Source organism: Dipodomys spectabilis, unplaced genomic scaffold (genome assembly GCF_019054845.1).
Source record: "Dipodomys spectabilis isolate Male_0828 unplaced genomic scaffold, ASM1905484v1 ptg000265l, whole genome shotgun sequence".
Lineage (NCBI taxonomy): Eukaryota > Metazoa > Chordata > Mammalia > Rodentia > Heteromyidae > Dipodomys > Dipodomys spectabilis.
Window position 1 is genome coordinate 813,240 of NW_024870942.1, and position 24,564 is coordinate 837,803.

At 37.1% G+C, this 24,564-nt stretch overlaps 1 pseudogene and 1 gene segment (V, D, J or C); both read left to right on the forward strand.

Moving 5' to 3' along the window:
- The first annotated feature begins 12,406 nt into the window (after nt 1-12,406).
- LOC122125386 lies at nt 12,407-13,620 on the forward strand. The segment is given in 2 exon segments: nt 12,407-12,458; nt 12,631-13,620. Coding segments are annotated over 2 exon segments (516 nt in total).
- Nucleotides 13,621-22,782: 9,162 nt separating this feature from the next.
- Nucleotides 22,783-23,331, forward strand: LOC122125455 (annotated as a pseudogene).
- Nucleotides 23,332-24,564: the final 1,233 nt, after the last annotated feature.

Below are 24,564 nucleotides of genomic sequence, written 5' to 3' on the forward strand. Positions count from 1 at the left end.
CCTCAGATCTGAAGCATGATTATAAACATGAGCCACTGGTGCCAAAAATTTAAATTTTTATGGTGCTATGAACAAAAATATGGATATATGTGTTGCCTACATCTTGTAAAGTTTAAAGAAACTATCTGTAAAACTATCACTATAAACAAGTTTATAAACTTAAACATTGTCCTTAATACTCTTCTTTTTTCCTTAGATAGATAGATGTGCAAAATGTCCACATTTGACTATTGAGGGCTGAATTGATTAAAATAATGTATCAAGGATACTCAAAACTACACCTTTGTTTATTTCCAGACCAACGTGTATGATAACATTTATGCAAACTGTTTTTTTTCTCTTTTTTATTGTGAAAATACTGTACAGAGGGGTTACAATTACATGGGCAAGGTAATGAGTACATTTCTTATCCACCATTGTTGCCTCCTCCTTTGTTTCCCCTTCCCATCCCTTCCCCTCTCCCCCCTACACCCTCACCTCCCCCCTTCCCACCCCTTGGCCAAAGTTGTAAGTGGAATACAAGAATATGCAACATAGACTTGATTTTCAGAGAAGGGCAGTGACTGTTACAAGAGCAGGGAGCTATGGACCATGTTCCAGGTTTCCCTAGTCCCTGCTGCATTTAACCCATGGAATTTATTCCAGAATCCCCTGCATGCATTGCCACTAGAAGCCAATGTGGAATGCCAAATTCTTCATTCAGTCTCTCCCAGAAAGATAGAAAGACAGCTTTAAAGGGGGCTTTAATTAACTACTCTGGCAGCAAAGGTAATGGTACTGGTGTGTGTGCCATGGTTTAATGATGGAGGGTTGAGTGAAAATTCTAGGTAGTTTCCATTCAAGTCTGTTCTTGATAGGAAAGAAACCAAAGGTGTAAGTCTTGGCAGCTCTTTAAGGAGGTGGTAGCCTGGCTGGGCCCAGGGCCAGTCAACTGTGAACAGCCACAGCCCACCTGGGATGACTGCCTCAAAGTATGTCCCCTGTGGCCATCCCAGAAGGGCTGAGGATCCTGAGGTGCTGCAGGGTCCCTGGCCCTCTGGAACCATGCTGTTCTACAAGATGACCCCAAGAGTTCAAGTCTTTGCATCTGCCTAAATGCTCTCCACATGAGCTGTCCTACACAGTGGCTACTCCCCAAATGGCTCTACTTAGAGTCCCTGTTGACCTCGGGGAATCCAGGTGGAGGACACTGTGGTCCAGGCTAGCAATGAAAACACAAACCTGGAGCTGGAGCTCTTGTGGGATGCAATGGAATGGTGTCTAGCACCCTGAAGGCCTCTTCATGCCTTTGCCCTGGGCAGTAGGTGACATCTGACATTCTGGGCCAGAGGCTCAGAGGCTCATCTCTTAGAGGTCAATGCAAGAGACCCTGCCTCCTGCTTAGGAGTTTGAAGAGAACTTCAGGAATGATGGTTAGATGGGGAGCACAGGATCATTTAGAAGGGTTTGTCTATGTTTTAAATTCCTTTGTGGCTCATTGGTGGAAACTAATTGGACAGAATTCATGCTAATAACTTATTCTTATTTATTCAAATGAAGAGGTGGGAACTGGGAGGGACCTGCTTCCTGTCCATTACTACAATCTCCTAGAGCCAGGACATACTGATGCAGAAGGCAGCATAATTGTCTTTCTAATCTTGCAGGTTTCAAGACTGGAAAATGATGCATTCATTGGATGTGTTTGAGAAGAGAAAAATAAAGTTACATTGGGGAGGAAAGAAATGATACACCAAAATATTTGGTCATTCATTCAACTGTACATCCATTGCTGTCTCCTAGTAAATGTCTCCAAAATATCGGTCACCTTACAGACTGAGCATGTCTTCTCACTTCAGTGTCTCTCATGACAAAGTAATTTCTCTCACCAGTCATATCCACTTACTGTTTTAGCATCATTAGTCATGTATTTTTGAGCAAAGTTTATGAGATAGTGACTTCAATATTTGTGATATAGACCAGATATTCGAAAGAGTAAGTTTCTGAACTTAGGAGCACCAATCAGAGCTTGAGAAACAAAACACACAGGATTCTAATAAGGCATGGGAAGAACAGGGACAGAAGCACATATGTTGGAAGAGGAGGTGACACTGATGCAAGAGATAACTGGGTTCTCTCATTCAGAGGTGGGATACCTGTTGGTGATTGAACAGTGACTAGGAGTTACACAGGCACAAGTCGGGGGGAGAGGAGAAGGAGGATTTCTGAGCAGAAAAGTCATCTTTCAGAAGAACCATCTATTCCTGAATACATCAGGAAAAGTGTTATACCGTGTTATACTCACAGTCAACTGTAAGGTGCATCAAATTATCTTAACTTTTGATGTGACTGAACAGTAGATGCAAGCCGGTGGTGAATTCAGGTACCATATTGCCTAGTAGTCGAAGATGAAAGGAGAAAGAGCCATTGTTTAGGCCTCATACACCCCTTTGAAGTCTGCTAAAATGTTTGGTGTTTTCTGCTTTTAGCCACATGTTGACCATAGACATCTCTTTTCCTGATGCTCAAGGCACTGCAGACACATGGGAGGCCAGTCTGTATAGGCTGATGCCTGGTGTGCCTTGCTCACACTGAGACACCCTTCCCACTGGCCTTCATTTGGCCTGGAAGGTCATTGTTATGATGTACTTGGTCTGAACCTGAAGATCTTGGCTATCAGAAGATTTGAATTCTAGGCAGCCCTTCTGCTGTGAAGCCGATATATTTTTCTTATATTGTGATTGTTTCCGTGGTTCTCCTGCAGCATTTAAAGCAAGGAAAGAACTCAGATATAAGGGGAGGGGCTTACGGGCTGCAATTCACTGGCCTCAGATGGTTAATATCCTGCTCTGTTTCTCCATAGTCTGGCTCCCACACAGAGGAAGGAGACCTCTTACTGAAGCCCTAGGGTTCAGCTCATCTAGAGAACCTCCCTTTACTTTCTGAAGTTCTGGGCTGTTCATTCCTTATCTGGGCTTGCATATGTTGAAATGGGTTTTGGAGGCTGGGAGCAGTTCTACTTTCTGAAGTTCTAAAGAGAAAGGAAGACAATCGCCAAATACAAGTCTATGGCGCTTATAATCTCCAGAGGCCCTGAGACAAACACTTGGTGTAAATTCACAGTAACTAGGTCTGGGGTCCTGTAGAAGCCATTTTCCTCTTCCAGTATAACAGACTGTTACCACTTCACTCTTGACTCACACTGATTAGTGGGTTCCATCCTCCACTGAGGTATTCAAACCCCTCAGCTATCATTCAGAAGAGTATGTTTTATCACTTTGAATTTAAATAATTGTTTTAATGAAGACACAATTTATAAACATTAAATTCACTTTTAAATATATTGGCAGAAATATCCAGTCATCACTATTTTTTAATTCCAGAACATCAGGACAGTTAAACTAGTCTATAGGATAGATACTGTAATGATGAACACTTTTCAAAGAGATTTATCTAGATCTGAAGAGCAAACAATAAAAAGAATGAACCTTAATGTCACACATGGAGTGTGAATGACAATGACATCTCCATGAGAGTTTATCAGTAATCACAAGTATATCCCTGGTAAAACAAGTAAATAATAGGAAAAGCCATGAACATGGGGTAAGAGAGCTTGAGGAAAAACTGTGTACTTTCCATTCTATTGCTTGTGAAATAATATTGCTCTAAATCACAAAATCTATAGAAAAGTAACTGTTTGAACATATCTGTTATCTTAAAATATTAATCTATAAGGAGCAATAATTCAAAACTTTGAAGCAGTTGGTCTTAGTGTAAATATAAGATCTCTTAGGGATGTATATGTAGAGGAGTGATGCAAATTTATTAATTTAACACTACAAAGATATATTTTCCTGAGACAAATTCCAATAGAGCTTGAGTCTTATGTCAGCTTTTTTCTTGGACAGGTTCTCACCATATAACCCAGGCTGTTCTAAAATTCCTGAGTTTGGAGAGAGCAAGTGTATACTAACATGCTTGGCTTCACTGGTGGTTTAATAGGTTTTCTACTATCTTTGCTAGTGTTCTGGTGGCAAATGATCTGGTTAGAGCTTCTCACTTTCCTAATTTCCACCAAAGTTAGTGTGCATGCTCTAAAGGAGCCACAAGCATCTTTTCTTGGTACATGCATTGGATCTTAACTGAGAAACCCATACCAGGCCACTATGTGGAAATTTCTGAACTTTAAGTTAACACATATCATGTGGAGCACGTACATGAATATGATCTCTCCTCTGTGACCACTAGACATGGCGCAAACATGAAAGATTTTTAGATCAGAGGCATGCTTGGAAATCATGAACATTTCTCATACTAATTTTTGCTATAGAAACATGGGCTAAAAGCTAGAGCCTTCATTTTAGAATGTTAAATTGTGTAGTTCCTTTATACCTGTGATCTCTCTGAAAAAAAGGAGACATATGCAGGACCTAAACAAGTGTGGAAGTCTGGTGCAGTGACTCAGACCTCTAACACCTGCTACGTAAGAAGGTGGAGGAATTGAAGCAAATGTGGGCAAAATTAGTGAGACCTCATCTCAAGAAATAGTGAGGTATTGTGATTTTATCTGTCATTGATTCTGCTGGAAGCATATATATGCTTGAGGTTGGACAGAACAAGAACATTATACTCTTTCAGAAAATATATCTTATAATAAAAACAGTTAAAAGTGTGTTCCAAGTTGAAGAGTGTTTTTCTAACAAGTTCTTGGTTCTGAGATCAAACACCTGTACCAACCCCCAAAAGAAATTCATGAGTATATGACCTAAAGTTGATAATAATGTGAATGTCTTTAATTACTTGCGCAAAAAAGAACAAGTGAACTCCAATGCATTTATTTGGATCATAGAACTTTTACCTATGTAAAAGAATCATAAAGATAGCTATGTGCTGGTGGCTGACACTTAGGTACTCAGGAGGCAGACATCTGAGGATCACAATTGAAGCTAAGCTAGGCATAAATATCTATTTTCAATTCATAATATTTTTACTTTTTTACAAAAATGTGTCTTGTAATTTTTGGAACTAATAGAAAATAAATCAAAATAGAAAATAGATCAAAATAAATTAACTATAGTGCATTGTATTCCAAAAGGATAAAAATTTAAAGCAATAAAAAAAAAGGAAGATAAAGAAGTTATTAACATTCATGCAGCTTAGTGAGGCATGCATTCAGGCATTCTTACCATGTGCTACAGGGGCAAAGTCCATGCTCACATTTCCAGTGAAAAAGAAACAGAAAAACTTCACTGAATGCCCATGTATGATGAATAACTGTTGGGGAAAAGTTCAATTTGTTTGTTCTACTTGTCTATTTCCCATTCGTGGTTTTGAGTCTTGAATGAACTGGTCACTCTGGAGAGGTCTCCCTGCTTGCATGAGATTATGTGTATCATACTGTCAAGTGGAGGTGAGTCAGAGCTTCTCTCTTTATAGTGTTTCTGTTAAGTGTACAGTTGTCCTATCTTTATTAAATACAAAGTACTGAAGTCCCAACTATTATTGTTGAAATGGCTGTGTCTCCCTGCAATTCTACTAGCTTTTACTCCCTATTTTGGGGGCTGGTGTTAGGAGCATATGTATTTATAAGGGTTTTGTCTAAATAATTGACAATTTTATTATTAAAAATAGTTGCTCTTATTTTTGGCCCCTTCTTTCATTTAAAGTCTGTTTCATCAAATAATAATACAATTCCATTTCTCTGGCTCTACATATAGTATACATTTTCGTTGCTTATCAAATTTCTGTCTGCTTGACTTGGAAATGGAATATTCTGATTATTGTAAATTGGTTTATATAAAAATAAGAATATCCTTTCTCAGAAAGTTTTCCTTACATTTCCAAACCACAGAATAAAAGAAAGGGTTTAAATGTTTCTTGCTTGCTTGCTATTGTTTCTAACATATTTGTAAGATATTTCTTTGTTGCTTTGTGTGTCCCTCCCCCATGGTATAACCCCTGTTTTCACTGTATTTAATGTAGGTATAATTGGTAGAGGGGAAGGTGGACCCATTGCAACAATGAGCTGTACAAGACGTTATGTCGAAAAATGAACTTTACAATTTTGGCATGGGAAGGGGGGGTCGGGCTGGAGGAGGGATAGAATGGTTAGGGGAAACAAAGGAGGAAGCAACAATGCTTGATAAGAAATGTACTCATTACCTTACCCATGTAATTGTAACCCCTCTGTAGAGAATTTTCACAATTAAAAAAAGAAAAAAGAAAAGTAGACCCACAATTCATTTTCATTTAATAGATTTGGATGCTTACTTTAAATCATTTTCCATCATTGAAGTGTTTTTTATCTTAACTGAAAATTATTGACTATGTAATTGCAAACCTCTTTATCTAATATCTACTTCTTTTACATTAATCCAATATCTACATTAGGGACTCATCAAAGAAAGTATTGTAGACCCATTTCCTGGATAAACATAGATGCAAAACCTCTGACTAAAATTCTGGCCAACCAAATTCAACAACTAACAAAAAAAATCATACACTATTACCAAACAGGAATCATTACAGGGTTGCAAAGCTGGTTCAATATATGCAAGTAAATTATTGTAATTCAATAACAGAAATAAGGACTATATCCACATGATCATCTCAATAGATACAGAGAAGCACTTGACAAGATTCAATAACCCTTTATGATAAAAGCTCTGGAGAAGCTAGGATTCCATGGGGCGTTCCTAAATATAATAAAGGGCATATATGACAAGCATAGAGCCAGTATTATACTTAATGATGAAAAGCTAAAACCATTTCCTCTAAAATCAGGAATGAGACAAAGATATCCACTCTCTCTACTCCTGTTCAACAGAGTGCTGGAATTTCTAGCCAGAGCAATAAGGCAAGAGATAAACATAAATGAGATTCAAATAGGGTAAAGGGGATTCAAATAGTGAGCAAAGGAGTAAAACTCTCCCTCTTTGCAGATGACATGATCCTGTATTTAAAGAACCCTATAGAGTCCTCTCCCAAGTTACTTGAGTTAATATCAAACCTTGGCAAAGTAGCAGGGTATAAAATTAACCCACAAAAATCAACAGCTTTTCTGTATGACAACAATGAGAAGAGCAAGACTCAAAGCATGAAAGCAATAGGCATTAACTTAACCAAAGATATGAAGGACCTCTGTTATGACATCTTTAAAATCTGAAAAAAGAAATAAAAGCAGACTTAAGGAAATGGAAAAACTTCCCATGCTCTGGGGTTGGAAGGATTAATATCGTGAAAATGGCAATACTGCCCAAAGCTATACCCATCAAAATCCCAACAACATTCTTCAATGATATAGAGAAAACAATTCAAAAATTCATATGGCATAATATAAGATCCCAAATAGCAAAAACAATCCTCTGCAGGAAGAACAGCACTGGAAGAATATCAATATCAAGTTCAAACTTCATTACAAAGTTGTTGTTACTAGCACAAGAATAGGCCTGAAGATGAATGGAATAGAATCAAAGACCCAGAAATGAACCCACAGACAGACCTATAGCAACCTATCATTTGATAAGAATGTCAAAAACACAGGATTGAAGAAAGACCATCATTTCAACAAATGGTGCTGGTAGAATTGGCTATATACATTTAGAAAACTGAGCTAGACTTACATGTCACCCTGCAAAGAATGTGAGACCAGATGCCTCTATACTACAAGAAAGGATATTGAAAGCACTGGGGCTCCTAGGTGTATGTCAAAACTTTCTAAATAAAGACCCAAAATTACAACTGATCAAAGAGGGACTGGATAAATGGGATTCAGCAAATCAAAGAGATTCTGCAAAAGACACAGCTAGCAAGGTAAATATAGAAAGCCTACAGAATGAGAAACAATCTTTACCAGCTATGTATCAGGAAAGGGCTTCATATGTAAAATGCACTTAGAGCTCAAAATATTAATCTCTCAAAAAGAAATCCTCGGGGGAGATGGGAAGGGGTTGGAAGGGGAAAGAAAGGAGGAGGCAACAATGCTTGATAAGAAACATATTCATTATATCTTGACCATGTAATTGTAACCCCTCTGTACGGTATTTTCACAATAAAAAAATTTGAAAAAAAGAAACCCTCCAAGAAACAACTACCCCACAGTAAGTGGACTACAGACTTAAAGACAGACTTCTCAGAAGTAAGTATGGCCAATACACACATGAAGAAATGTCCAACATCTCTGAAGAAAAAAGAAATGGAAATCAAAACAACATTGAGATTCTACCTCACCCCAGGTGGAATAACCATTATGAAGAAAACTAACAATAACAGATGTTAGTGGGGATGTGGCTAAAATGGAATGTTACTATACTATTGGTGGGAATATAAACTTGTTCAACCACCCTGGAAAGCAATATGGAGGTTCCTCAAAATACTAATCATAGAGCTCCTCCAGGACCCAGCAATCCAGGTCCTGGTAATTTATCCAATAGATCACAAACACTAAAACTACCAGTACATCTATGTTCATTGCAGCATTGTTACCATAGCCAAGACACAGAATCAACCCAAATGCCCTTCAATAGATGAATTGAACAAGAAAAGGTGATACATATATACATACATACATACACACACACACACATACACAATGGTATTCTATGCTTCCATCAGAAAGAATGACATTTCCCTATTCATAAAGTAATGCAAAAATGTGGAAAAAATTATCTTAAGTGAAATAAGCCAGACTCAGAGAAACATAAGTTGCATGGTTTCCCTTATGTGTAATAATTAGAATGTTCTTATAAGTCCACAAGTAAACATGATGGTAAAAGACAAAAAAAAGTTACACTTAGATATGATAAATTATACAGGACTCTAAACATTCACACAGTGAGACCAAAGGGAGAGGATCATATAGCTATGTCCATATAGTCATATAAAATGATGTTTAGTGAAATGCACTCCAAGAAATAGATACAATTATTGCTTTACTTTTTTCTCCCTTTGTCACTAGTTTTATTTCTATACATTTTACCTTGTATGTAAGTTTATCTGTTTTGAGGAGGGTAAGAGGAAACATAGAAATGTTGGGACAATGGGTAAACTAATGCAGCAGTGGTACTCACTAGATGCTGTGTTGAAAATGAACTATACAAATTGTGGGGTTGGGGATCAGGAGGAGAAAATGAGGGAAGAGTGACACTGTTAAAAAAAAAAAGAAATGTATTCATTACCTGACTTACATAACTGTAACCCCTCTATACATCACCTATACAATAAAAATAAATTAATTAAAAATAATTCAAAAAAGATAAAAATACTTCATGCTGATCTAATGTTGATAGGGAAGGGGAAGAGCACATGCAGTATCTTAGCCTCAGGACCAACAGCCACTCTCAAAGGAACCCAACTGAAATGTGGTGCATATGCTAAATTTTTGTAATCTTGCTCTCCCCTAGCAATAACAGCCTACCAAATAGTTCCTATAGACCCACTTATAGAACAATGGAAGTCTCTCTTAATCTGAGGAGATCATTGGCCACAGAAGAAGACCAAACACTTTCTTGTAAAGGACAAACTTTGCTGAGGCTGAAGGAAATTATCCCGTGTAATCTTTCTTTATGACCATGAAAAGGCAACACTACCTCAGTGATCAAACTTAATTTCTCTCATCCATATCCAATAATTAGCAGGAGACTATCCTTTAACATCTAGTAAATTATTGTCTTCCACTATGGTTCAATTAATGTAGATGTCAAGGGTATATCTAAGAGCTGTCTACTTAATCAGTAGCTCAGAGTTGACATTGTTACTTTGGAATGAGAAATTTCTATGAAGATACATATTAATCCTTCAAGGCTAGAGCCACATTAACTTATCTAAATGCATTTATTATACTTTCTCCAATAAATGACCCATCTCTGGCTCAACTTTTTTCAGAAATCTGTTGTCCACCCTTTCCACTGGGAAATATAAGCACGGAAGACCCAATTCAAGCATCTCCTCCAGAAGACCCTTCTCTGACTGAAACCTAAAGCAGAGTTTATTCTTCTCTTCTTTTTCTAATAGTCTGGACACACAGATCTCTCTGGTTGCCTTATTTTGCTGTCATACAGCACTATGACTCAGGTGACTGAAGGCAGGGACTGTTTCTTTTGTGAACAAGACCCATATACTGCCCATCCGGGAGGCATTTGTTAAGTACACAATACTTCCCTGTCATCCTTATGCTCATTTTCACTATATCAGGACCCTGAAGCCAATCATAATCTGATAATAGTAAATGAAGAATTCAGCCATAAATAATTAGTAAGCTGTAAAGTGTACACCATGCTGAGTAGCATGATAAAATCAGTGACCTCACCTCTGTTGTCCCATCCAGGACAACCGTAATCACTGTCCAGTGTGTCCATGTGAAGTAAGGAAACTGGGTCTCAGTAATATGCCTTGTCCTTACTGCCATGTTGGTGCCTTGCTGGGTGGAGCAGGCTTTCTACACAGCTCTGAAAAACTCTAGAGGTAATAGAGGACGTTTTTGGATCACAAATGTGTCCTGAGTTGTTAAGCTCCAGGAAAGTCTTACTTCCCTCAAATAATTGCCTCTTGATTTCCTCTGATATTTTTCCTTAGATTTGCTTAGATTTAAAACCTTTATTAGATTTAAGTGGTCATATGGTTTTCTTTGCTTATGGAGAACAATTTTGTTAGGATAAATTCCTTACACCTTAAATGATTTTGACATATATAAGCTTTTTGCTAGCTGGCTGCTGGTCTTTGAGACAAGGGTCCACCAGCAGTCCACTGGTTCTCCAGAGCCAAATTCCGGAGTCAAATGCCAACAGAGCTTCATTCCTACAGATAACTTTTTTCGTAGACAGAATTTCATGTTCTAAAAATCATGAACTTTCTACTGCCATTTTCTTAGTGTGGGGATAACAAGTGTTGTCGAACTTGCTTGGCTTCCTCTGCTGGTAAAGTTTAATAGAGTTTCTATTGTCTTTGCTAGTGCTCTGGTTGCAAATGATTTATTTTGATCTTCTCACTTTGGTAATATCCTCAAAAGTTAGGGTGCATGTTTTAAAGGAGCCACAAGGCTTTTCTTAGTACATAACTGAGGAGGTTTCTGAACTTTTAAATTACTTGTGTCATGTCAAATACATTCACAAATGTTTTCTTTTTTCTGTGGTCCCTAGACATGGCACACACATGAAAGATTTTTAGATCAGGAGGCATGTTTTGAAATCATATATGAACAACATTTCTCATCGTGATTTTTACTAAATCCTGTGACTGTTAAAGTAGGAACACAAACATGAAGAAAAGTCATTGCTTCCTTTTCAAGCTTGGTTCTGTCCAAAGAAAAGAAAGCATATGGTGGACTTAAATGTGCGTGAGAATCTGGTGCAATGACATGGGAGGTAGAGATTGGGAGTATCATGAATTGAGGTAGCATAGGTAGAATTAGTGAGACCTCATCTCAAAACACAAGCAAAGTGGAAGTGTTGTGGTTTACTCCTGTCATGTATTATGCTATAGGCATTGGTGAGATCACAATATGAGATTGTCCATAGCAAATATATCATACTCTATCTGAAAAATAAACTACAAGGAGCTGGAAGTGTGGTTCAAGTGATAGAGTGCTTACTTAGCAATCTTTAGGTCATGAGTTCAAATCATTGTACAACCTCCCAAAAAGGACACATGAATATATGACATCATGTATTCATTCTTGTTGATAATAATTTGTATGTCCTGAATTACCCATGCAACAAGAATGATTTGAAGCCTAATGCATTAATTTGGATCATAAGCCTACATTTTAAAGTACCATAAATATAACTAGGCAATGGTGGTTCATACCTTTAATATAAGCTATTCAGGAAACCAAGTTCTTAAGATCACAATTTGAAGCCAAACCAGACATAATTTTATGTCCATTTTCAATTTTTAATAGTGTTTCCAACTTTTAAAAGTTGCCTGATAATTTTTGTCTTCACAAAACATAAATATTTCTCTATGAATTATAATATTGAACCCTGGAAGAACATAAAAAATAAAGTTCACTGAAATGGTGCCTATACTGTGTATACTTTTTGTCATAAGAGGGCACTGTTGGCTATAAAGGAAATAGCTTTTCTGTAGATTAAAATTAACCTTCCTACTCTGCAGCTAAAGGAGGAGTTCTGACTAAACATTTGTTTATTCAGAATCATAAACTCAGGTGTCAGAAATATGTACATTTTCAATAGATTATTTCTTCCTAATAGCACTTTCTATGTTCTAAGAAAACATCAGAATCACACTCTCCCTCTCCCCCTCCACTCCATGAAGACACTCAGCTAGGTGTGGGGGATGGGCTTCCTGCACAGAGGCTGTAAAGGAACTCAGCTGATTGGTTGCAGTAGAAGGAACAGTGCCAGAGTCAAGCCCTGACACACCTGGCCCAGTTGAATTATATATACCTATCTCACATAACCAGACAGGCAACATGAAAGGGCTATTGAGCACTCTGTTGGGACTTTTGTCAGTCCAGATATGCTGTGAGTTGGGCTGTCCCACATCTAGGGTACACAGAGGGTTTCTCAGCTGTAGCATGTGGAGGAGAAGCAGGAAGATGTGTCCTTCTCATTCATAATCTATGGCAGCACTTTCAGAACTCTGCAGTTGTGGTAATGACGATCACATAAATGATCATTTCTCTCTTTTATTCAGGTGTAAGAGGAAATCAGGTTGAGCAGAGTCCTCCGGCCTTGCTTCTCCAGGAGGGAGAGAACTCCACGCTGCAGTGCAACTTTTCTAGCACAGTAACCATTGTGCAGTGGTTTCAGCAACATCCAAGAGGAGGCCTCATCAGCCTGTTTTACCTTGCTTCAGGAACAAAGCACAATGGGAGACTCGTAGCCACGATAGACACCAGGGAACGCGGCAGCTTGCTGTACATCTCCTCTGCCCAGAATACAGACTCTGCCACTTACTTCTGTGCTGTGAGAGACACAGTACTCCCTAGGCACCTGCAGCCTCTACACAAACCCTCAGCCTGGTGTAGCCCCTTTAAACAGTTTCATGTCTCTTTCCTACATTGGCAGTTTCACCCACAGTTGCTCCATGGGTTTGGTCTTTTCTTCCCTTCTCAGTCTATACCTCATCTTTCACTACAAATAACTTACATGGAATGAGCCAAGTGGCTGATACAAGATGGTATCAAAATAAATTAACTGCAGTGTGTTGGATCCCCACAGGACAAAATGTAAGAGCAATAAAAAGAAAAAAAAAGTTGGGATAAAGATGTTATTGACAGCAGTGCAGCTTAGTTTAGCATTTCCAGAACATTCGGGCATTTTCACTCTAAGTCAGCTTAGGTCTTCACAGGCCTAAGCTCCGCAGATGAGGCACCACCCACCTTCAACCACAGGTAACACCTCCAGCCCCCAACTGTATATAAAGGGTCCTCCAAGGAGCCAGATGACGCCATCTTCTCCCTTCCCTCAAGACAACTTAGCCTTGTTTGCTCTATTGGCAATAAATCTTTTCCTCTATGTGACTTTTGTCCCAGTGGTCTTTTGGATACTTTCTGCTTGGGTTATTTTTCCTTTCATTCACCACATGCCCCAGGGGCAAAGGCCATTCTCCATTTCTTGCAGCCTAAAATATCAGTGAAGCAGAAACAGGACAATGTCTGAGGAGAGGGTCCACATGTATGTTGCCTTCATCTAATTCCCATTCATGCTTTTGTGTCTTGAATGGTCTGCTTACACTATAGCGGGTTTCTTGCTCAATTGAAATGGATGTGTCTTCTCCTGTTGGGTGGAGATGTGTCAGAGTTACTTGCTTTATAGTGTTGCTGTTAATCTACTAAGTTGTCCTAGCTTTTACTGAAGGCAAAGTATTAAACTCCCAAATATTATTGTTGAAATCTATTTCCCCCTGTATTTCTGAAAGCTATAAGTATTATATGTTTCTAATGTATTGACTTTTTATTATTAAAAGTAGTCCTTAACTTTGGATTGCTTATTTGGTTAAAATTTATTTTATCAAATAATGTTATGGCAATTCCATCTTTCAAGCTGTATGTGCACGATACATTTTCCATCCTTTATCTTATTTCTGTTTGCTTGATTTGGATATTAAATGTTTCCATAACTTGTAAATTTGAATTAAGTAAAAAAATTTAAATGTGCTTTCTTAAAAAGTACTGCTTTAGAGTCTGAAAATGCTGTCTAAATGAATGTAAGTTGAAAGTTTTTTTTTTTTGGTCTGGTCGTGGGGCCTGAACTCTGGGCCTGGGTGCTGTCCCTCAGCTCATCAGGTCAAGGCTAGTGCTCTACCACTTGAGCCACAGCACCAGTCTGGCTTTTTTCGTTTTGCTTATGTGGTGCTGAGGAATCGAACCCAGGGCCTCAGGCATGCAAGCCAAGCGCTCTACCATTGAGCCACCTTCCCAGCCTATGTTGAAAGTATTTAAAAGTTGAACCTGCTGTTCATTTTTATTTGCTAGATATGGATGGTCACTTGATTTCTTTAAGTCATTTTTTCTTTTTTCATTAAAATGTTTCTTACCTAACTGAAAATTGTTGAATGTATATATGTAAGATTATTTCTTTACTAGCTACTTTTTCTATACTGATACAACATCTACATTAGCCTATGTGTCACATTTTCACCAACACCATCTGTTTCACTGTTCTTTCTAGCAGATCCTGATAGGGTGAGTTCTCCATATTAATCCTTTTAAAGTTTCTTTTCATTATATGAACATCTTTTCATGATGTGAGTCACTATATCTACGTAAGCAAAAGTAGGTCTGCTCCTCATGTGAGCAGCATTACGTAATGTACAATTTGTGTGAATTAAAGCTAATAGTTTTATTTTCCAGTTTATTGAAGTTTCTTTATTTTTTAGCATTACTTTCAACTTTTCTGTACAGTAATTTGTAAATCTTTAAGGAAATAAGATAAACCATTAGCAAGGATAAAATCTATGGAGAACGTAAGTTGTGAAATGATTGTTTTTACAGAACATATATAGAGCTTTACAACTCAATAAAAGAGAAAAAATTTAAGGTGAGAAATATTATTGAGCAGACTGTTCACCAAAAAATTATAGGAATGACCAAATCACAGATGAAAAGATTCTCTACATCAGAACCTAAAAGGCAAAGCAATCTTGTCTATACACACCATCTTCTATACCACTTGAGGAATGACTTCAGCAAAAGCAATGTTATTTGCCTCATTCTTCAGACATCCTTGACACAAAACAAGATAATGTGAACAAGGAGGCAATGTGGGAGCTGGTGGGATTGTGAGTCAACAGGGAGATCAAGGGCAATGCCTGAGAGGTTCTGAGTGCCTGGAACTGGAAATCTGCAAATACTTGACATAGTTACTGAATCACAATTACATTACAAATCTTCTGCATGACTTCTACAAGCTAAACCACGCAGGAAAGTAGGTGCAGACAGAACTCAAGGTGACCAACAGGTGATGTGGTAGCTGTGTACAGTCCTAGTTATGGGGAAACAGTGTATAGCTACCACATCACTTATTTGTCACTTTGAGTTCTGTCTTCACCTACTTTAATTCCAAGTTCAAATAAAGCCATTAGTACAATCATACTTCTTCCTAATATGATACAGTACTCTTCATTCAAACACAAACTCCCTAACCCTCTTCCACAAATAGGATGATGAGCTCATTTCCCAAATATGAGATATATTTCTTACATTTCTAGATGATTCACACTCTCTACTGAAATCCTATAGTTTAACTACTGAGTTATGAAGTATAACATTACATCATGTCCCATCTTCCTGGTATTAATTTTGTTAAATTGTTAATAGTTCAAAAAGTTTAAAGAATATTCACTGTACACATATGAAAAAAGAAGTGGGAAATATGAGATGAGGCTGGAGAAAGGATACATTCATAATGCCAAAAGTTGTGATCCCAATCTGGACATTTACACTTACATGATATGGTAAATTCTAAGCCCCTTATACAATCTTGTTCTTAATTTAAATTTAAATATTATTGTAAATGTGATGTACAGATGGGCTACAGTTACATAAATAAGGTAGTGAGTACAGTTCTTTTTGAACACTGTGACCCAGCCCTCATTTTCTCCCACTTTCCCCCTTTCCCTACCTCCTTTCCCATAAGTTGTAAGGTTATTTCTAACATAGTGTCTAATAAGTATAGCTTTGAATTGGTTCACCCTTTGTCACACTGTTTCTGTGATGCCCTTCCCTTCCCCAAATCAGATAAACTTATATACAAGACAAAGGGTACTGAAATAAAAAAACAATGACAATGAAAAAAAGAAAGAAAAAAAAGAAAGGAAGGAAGGAAGGAAGGAAGAAAGAAAGAAAGAAAGAAAGAAAGAAAGAAAGAAAGAAAGAAAGAAAGAAAGAAAGAAAGAAAGGAAGGAAGGAAGGAAGAAAGATAGAAAGGAAGGAAGTACTGAAAACAGTAAATAAAAAAGTTCTGTTTCCATTTCTTGGAGTTCATTTTGATAAGCATCATTTTATATGGTCATATGCACATAGCCATTGTGGTCCTTTCCTAAGAATATCCTCCTTTGTCCTCACTGTGCCATACTTCAAGTTATGTTTAATTAATCATGTCCAAGTGTAATTGTCTTTTACTACACATTGGATTAACGGGGGAAACCAAACATTCTATGTTTCTTTGGATCTGTCTTACTTCGCTTAATATACTTTTTTCCAAGTCCATCATTTCCTTACAAATGGGCCACATCATTCTTTCTTATGGAAACATAGAATTCCATTGTGTATATATATATATATCTCATTTTCTTGATCCGTTCATCCAGTGAGGGGCATCTGGGTTAATTCCATATCTTGATTATGGTAAATAATGTTGCAATGAACATGCTTGTGCTGGTGGCATTAGTGCAGGCTGGTTTGTGATCATTTGTGTAAATGCCAAGGAGTGGGATTGCTAGGCCCTAGGGAAGCTGTATGTTGAGCCTTTTCAGGAACATCCATACTGCTTCATCCATACTGCTTCATCCATACTTCAAACAAGTTTAAAATCTCATTTAATTAAGTTCTCATAAATCATGGCCACATCCATGTCATCAACTGTTATTATTAGTTTTCTTGATAATGGCCATTCTAACTGGGATGACATGGAATTGTTTTGATTTGCATTTCTTTTATGGTAAGAGGTGTTGAATATTTCTTCATGTGTCTATTGGCCATTCTTATTTCTTCTTTAGGAAGTATCTCTTTAAGTCTTAAGCCCACTTATTGATGGGAATTGTTGTTTCTTTAAGGATATTTTTGAGGGAGTTAATTTTTTGAGCTCTAAGTAAATTTTATAGATGAGACCTTTGTCTGATGTATGGCTAGTAAATATCTTCTCCCAACCTGTGGGCTTTCTATTTATCCTGCTATCTATCTCCTTTGCCATGCAGAAACTCTTCAGTTTAATGCAATCACATTTATCCAGCCTTTGTTTTATTTGTTGTGTTTCTGGTTCTTTACTTGCAAAATAAAGACGTTTTGACCTGTTCCAAGGAGCCTTAGTGTTTTTCTTATCCCTTCCGTTAATAATTTCAGGGTATTTGGCCTTACATTGAAGTCTTTAATTGATTTGTGATTGATTATGGTGTAGGGTCATACATCCTGAAAGGATGTCAGTTTGGAGTAGTTAGGACATTTTGAATAAACTCTGAGAGTTAATTATATGTAACTTATATGATAGAAATCTAGAGTCTAGAATCTAGAAATCTAGAGTGTCATTGTGATTTGTCCAGAGAATAATCTTATTCATAGAAAGTCTATTATGTTTCATTTACTTGATTTTTCTCACTATAAACTGTAAAATATCAGGAATAATATTTAAATACCTTACAAAGCTTTCATACCAATAAGTCATGGCTGACATTTTGTTCTATATTAATATATTATTCAAATAGGTTCACACATTCTGATACTTTTATTTATTTCCTCTTAATATATTTTAACATAGCATTTTACAATTGTCCAATCTTATAAACTTAAATTTTAATGATTGTAAGAATGATTTTCCAAGTCACAATTTAATCTCTTATATTCATCATCTTGTGTTTGCATGGAAGACCTTTTTTTTCCTGAAGTTAGATGTGGCCCTTTACCTACATGATTAGCTTCTTAAATAGGCTGTTTTACATTTCTTCTGGTATAGGACAATGCACTTCATTGTGCATGTGACGTCTCATCATTCTTGAGATGTTGAGTCTTTTTATTCTTATACTTTTAGTATTTCATAATATTTATAAAGGTATATTTTTTGAAGTATTGATTTTTGAACTCAGGGACTTTCACCTGCTAAGTAAGCCCTCTAACTGCTTGAGCCACACTCCCAACCCTAATGAAAGTAGATTTTATATTGACAACACTGTAATCTGAGGTTTCTCATATCACTGATGGACACAGATTTATTAAACATTCTTTCAAGGCAGACAGGGAGGTCATAGCTTCCTTCCAAAGGTCAACACATCAGATGCTGGTAGGGATGGTCCCTTACTCATGTTAATACCACAGCTATGGCAGTGACACTCACTGGATGATCTCCCAGAGCAGTCTTCTCCATGCTGAAATATCCAGTTACTTCTGCCTCCTGTGTGACAGCTTCAGCATAATAGGGAGAGAGAGAGCACGCAGTGACTGAGCACAGCTGGTTTCTCTCCTTATGCAAGATAGTAATGCTGCTTGATGTCATTTTAATAGCATATAAGCAAACTGTATTGTTTCCAGGACAAAAGTTTTGTAGGAAAGCAGATATTTCTTTTCTGAACTTTTTATAGAGAATATTTTACAGAAAAAAATCAAAAGCCATCTTTAAAGAAACTACATGTTTCCTCACATCCTTGTGAACTGATGATTTTTCCCTTTTCTTTCTATCTGTATTTTCTGCATTCCCTAAATAAACTGTTTGCATTCAGTCACTTTTCCAGTGTTGGTATCTAGAAAAATCCGGGGTAAGAGATGATGTAATATTGGTCCTACGAAACACATACACAGATTGTGATTCTAGAACTTAATGGTCCATAACAGCAGGATCTCAATATTAGAAGGAAGTGAAGGGTACTGAAAGCGTACAGTATCACACATGCTAATCACCATGGTGATTGCTAAAGATTCAGGGCCAAGTTGTTGAAGTAGTTTATGTGAAATCTTTGGCATTCTAGAAGCATTTGGAGTTCCCAGTTTGTATGTTAGGAGACTGTTACTATTGCAAATGAGAGATCTTGGATAAGAAAACTAGAAAGCATAGATTTATGAATTTTTAAAAGTACATTTACTGAGAATAGGTGAGCCACAGATTTATGCTAGGAGACTTTTAGTTTTCATCTCAATGACAAAGAAAATTTCCTGTGTCATCTATTGCACATTCAATGATATTTATCAAACTTATGAACTTATTTTGTATTGAACATAGATGTCACTCCTAGTGAGGTCTCAAAGTGCCTTAAGACTCATATAAGAAAGATAGACAAATGTTAAGAATTAGCCTAAATTTTCATGTTTTGTATGTTTCTTTCTATGTTCAAGCCATTCTGGGAAAAAATGGCAAAATATCTAAGGAGAGTGTATAAGACATTACAGTGTTTATACTCTCAGTTCAGCCACTGTCTTCTAATGGCCAAATATATTTCTGTTACATTCCCTGAGTTTTACCTGTATTTCACATAGTAACAATAACTTAATTCACTTGTTTTTCTTAAGACTCCAAGGCCCTGAAGCAAGTTGAGTTCTTAAAGTTAGGACATGTGAGTCTATTACTAGCTGGAAATTAGCTTGTGTGATTTTTCTCATTGATTTCTAAGTTCTTCCACATTCCACTCATAGCCCTGCTGCAACTCCCCACCAACACTCATGTCCCAGTTCTGGGTCCTCTATTCTGTTTCATTGGTCAACGTGTCTGTTTTTGTGCCAAGACTATGATCATTTTGCTATTATGGTTCTTCTGAATGAAGTCAGATATTATGATATTTTCATCAAAGAATTTGACTTTTAAGGCTAGACCATTTCTTCAGCCACACTATTCACCATGTAAATTAAAATAAAGATATTTCTTATTTACTGTATTTATCTACTTCTGCTTTTTCTCCCCATTACTTGTGGGGCTTGAACTCGGGGCCTGAGTTCTGTCCTTGAGCTTTTTCATGTAAGTCTATCACTACCATTTGAGCACAGCACCACCTCTGATTTTTGGTGGTTAATTGGAGACAAGAGTCTCACAGAATTTCCCCCCTGAGCTGGCTTCAAACCACAATCCTCACATGTGAGCCTTCTAAGTAGCTAGGATTATAAGCATTAGCCCCCAATGCCCAACTTTATCTACTTATTTTTATTAATATATGCTAGTTGTACAAAGGTAATGATGTTCGTTATACATTTCTCATATGTAGAATTCAGTGAATTCTTTTCTAAGTTTTTTTCGGAGCTTTTATCATAAATAAAGTTGAATTTGGTTAAGGGCTTTTTATGTGTCAGTTGAAATGATCTTGTGAATTTTTTGTGATAGTACTTATGTAATGTGATATATTTATTGATTTATGTATGCTGAGCTTTCCTTATATTGCTTTATATTCTTTATATTCCTTCTATTTCCTTACATTCCAAATTGTTCGTGGTGTATGGTCTTTTTAATGTATTGTTGAATTGTTCGTATTTTAGTGAGTATTTTTCCAGAAATGTTCATCAGGAGATTGATTTATAATTCTCTCTTTTTTGATTGGGTCTCTGCCTAGATTGGGAAAAGTACAATACTGGCTTTATAAAATGAGGTCAGTAGTATTTTTTTCTTTCCTATTTTATTGCAAAGCTTGATGACTATTGGGATTAGTTCTTCTTAGAAGGTCTGATAGAGTTTGGCTCTTAATTCATACAGTTCTGGGCTTTTCTTTGTTGGAATATTCTTTATTACATTTTTAATTTCATTCTTTATGTCAGATCTGCTTAAGTGACATATCCTCGATTGAATTTTGGTTGATAAATTATATTTGAAAATTTGTTAATTCTTTCTGGAGTTTCCAGTTTATCTAAACATAGATTTTTAAAGTTTTCCAACATGACCTTCTTTATTCTTTGGTGTTTTTGATATTTATTCATTTTATTGTTGTTATTATTTTATTGCTTGTCATGGGGCTTGAACTCATGGCCTGTGCACTGTCTCTGAGCTCTTTTGCTCAAAGCCAGTGGTTTACCAGATTGAACCACAGTAACACTTCTGGTTTTCTGGTGGTTAATTGAAGATAAGAGTTTCAAGTACTTTCCTGCTTGGAATGGCTTTGAACCAAGGTCCTCAGATCTCAGCTTCCTGAGTAGTTAGGATTACAGATGTGAGCCACTATCACCTGGTTTGTGTATATTTTAAATTATAATTTTATTAACTTCTTCCCTAATCTTTATTATTTATTCCTGTCCAATAATTCAAGATTTTGTTTGCTTTTGTTTTTCTAGAAGTTTGATGTGTATGTTAGTCTTTGTATTTGGAAGTTTTATGTGGCTTTTATTTTTTTGGTATAGAATCTGGGCACTTTTAATTACAACTGACATCATGTCCTTTGCTGTTTCCCCAAGATTCTGGTAGTTTGTGTTTTTTATTTTGATTAGATTCCAGAACATTTTAGATTTTTTTCTTTTATTTCTTTATTGATCCATTTGTCATTCACAATGTGTTTACTCAATCTTCAAGTGTTTAAATATTTGTAGTATCTTTTACCAAACTGAGTTTTTTAATTGCTTGTAATCTAATAGAATGCAGGGGATTTTTAATTTTTTCTGCATTTGCTAAGATTTCTTTATGAAATAAAATATTATGTATTTTAGAGAATGTTCGGTGGACTGCTGTATGAAATACTTTACTGATGTTCCTTAAGTCCATTTTATCTGTTTTTGTTTAGTTCTGAGTTTTCTTTATTGATTTTTTTGCTTGACTTACCTATCTATTGGTGAAAGCAGGGTATTGAAATTTTCACTAATGTATTTTTGTTGGGACAAGGTCACTGTCTATGTAATCCAGGTTGCTTAAAAGTTGCTATGTAGGGGCTGGGAAGTTGGCTCAGTGGTAGAGTGCTTGCCTTGCATGCCTGAGGCCCTGGGTTTGATTCCTCAGCACCACATAAGCAAAAAGAAAAAAGCCGGAAGTGGCACTGTGGCTTAAGTGGTAGGGCACTAGCCTTGAGCTGAAGAGCTGAGGGACAGTGCTCAGGCCCAGAGTTCAGGCCCCACAACCTGACCAAAAAAAAAAAAAGTTGCTATGTAGCTCATGCTAGCCTAGAACTGATGCACATCATGCCTTAGCCTCCCAAGTGCTATGATTAAACTACCATTTATTCATTTAATTTGCATTGATATGTATTTATTAATTACCTGGCAGATTTCTGATATTATTTGAAGTGTGGGAATAGTAAAATTTAAGTCTCTGCTATCCAAACTGACCTAATGCCTATCTATCCTAAAACTTGTTTTTCTAATTTTTCAGTGACTCACTGGGTGACCAAAAAATAAAGTCAAGTAGTAAAGATAAATTCTTCTTACAAATGTTTGGAGTAGTGTTCCCAAATAAGGCAATGTAATGGCTCAAAATAAAAAAAGAAAACAGAATTAATCACCAGAAAGCTACAAGTAGCTGTGGGGAGGTGGGGAGGAGGGGAGAGGAGGGAGAGGGAGAGGGAGATCCAGAAATGGAGTTATAGAACTGGCCTTTGAGATGTTAACAGTCCTCTGAGTTTTGGATCTTGTCCACAAGGGGGCGCGTCTTCCAAACACACACCAACTTCCTGCTGTCATCCTCAGCTTACATTCATCTTTCCCTATGCCTTCACCTTTCCTTAGAACAAGAGGTCAAGATTCACAGACTGCAGAAGCTCTGAAAATGAGCTGCTCCCCAGGACCAGTGATTACACTGCTCTTATTGTTTGGTGAGTGATATGGCACACAAAAAAATGATTCTTCTGTTCATGATGCTGAGGGAATCTTTAATCATGGTTTCTCTAAGAAACAGGAGGGTCATAATGGAGCATATCAAGGTAATTCTCACTGAATTCTCATATTTTGTTTTCAGGAGGAAGCAATGGAGACTCGGTGACCCAAACACAAGTCCAAGTGGCCGTGTCAGAAGGGGCTTCCCTGACTGTGAACTGTTCCTATGAAACCAAACAGTACCCCACCCTATTCTGGTATGTCCAATACCCTGGAGAAGGTCTGCAGCTCCTTATTAAAGTCGCCAAGGCCAATGAGATGGGAAGCCATAAAGGATTTGAAGCCATGTATGATAAAGAAAACACCTCCTTCCACTTGAAGAAAGCCACAGTCCTAGTGTCAGACTCGCTGTGTACTACTGTGCTCTGAGAGACACAGTGGCAGAAACCACAGGGGGAGCTGAACACAAACAGTGACATCAGCCTGGCTTCTGAGCCCCTGCTGTGATAGCTCTGCTTCAGGGAGAGGAACCAGACTACAACTGTTGCCATCACCACATCCAGCACTAGAATCACAATAGGAGAACATGGAATAGACATGCCTCACAGAGCTTTCACAGTGAGAAGGAAAAACAGTCTGTACCATAGTTCCCAGACTGAGTGGGAAATTTGTAATTTTAGAATTACAAAACTTAGAGATGAGTGAAATGTTCTATATATTCAAGTTTTGTTTTTGTTTTTGTTTTGGTTTTTTAATTCTTATGCTCTGTGGTAACATGGATTGAATTCAGGGCTTTATACTTGCTAAGCAAGTCTTCTAACATTTTAATCTCATGCTCCAGTCTTCTTGCTTTTAGATTGTTTTTCAGATAAAGTCTTGAACTTTTTCCAAGGCCATGATCCTACTCCCTATACCTTCCAACTTTCTGGGATTATGGCATGCACCCCCACACCTGGCTTGTGTATGTTCATCCTCTGATATCACTCTATCCCCCTGAACTTGGCTAAGGTCACAAGCTTTTGTGTTCAGAGGCACAGCTGAAAATGTAAATATTAATGTCTTCCTCATAAGTTGATGATCTAAAGAAGGTTATTCCAGAATAAAGCTGAGTTTATCTCAATAAATAACATGTTCTTAACAAAAGAAATTGAATTTCTATTCTGGTAGCTTGGAGGTTGTGATCCTAGTGAAGCATGGCTTTCCTAGTATCTGCCAAGCCAAAATGGGGAGGAGATGACCATGGTTACTAGACAGAATGGATGGCAAAAAAAGAATATACACATGTCTTGGACTGTCTATTTTAGGCATTACCTATTTATCATTTTTTGGCCATGTAGTACATTTTTCCTTGTGAGAAGTATTCATGGCACAAAAAGTAAGAGAGAAGGGAAATATATACTCATTCACTGTCTCACAGTCTGTAGGGAAATGTCTTAGTGATCTATATCTATGTTTCTCTATCATCTATCATCTATTTATCAATCTATCATGCATCTATGTATCTATCTATCTTCAATGGCTATAACAAAGTTGGGCCATTTCCATTTTTGGTTATTGTAGCAAGTGCAACAATGGACATAGGTATGCAGGTGCCTTACATTCTGACTTATATTCTACTGTATAAATGTTTGAGGAATATGGCTGGGTCATACAATAATTCTGTTTGCTTATAGTTTTTGTTAAAATTTCATACTGATTTTGATAGGGGC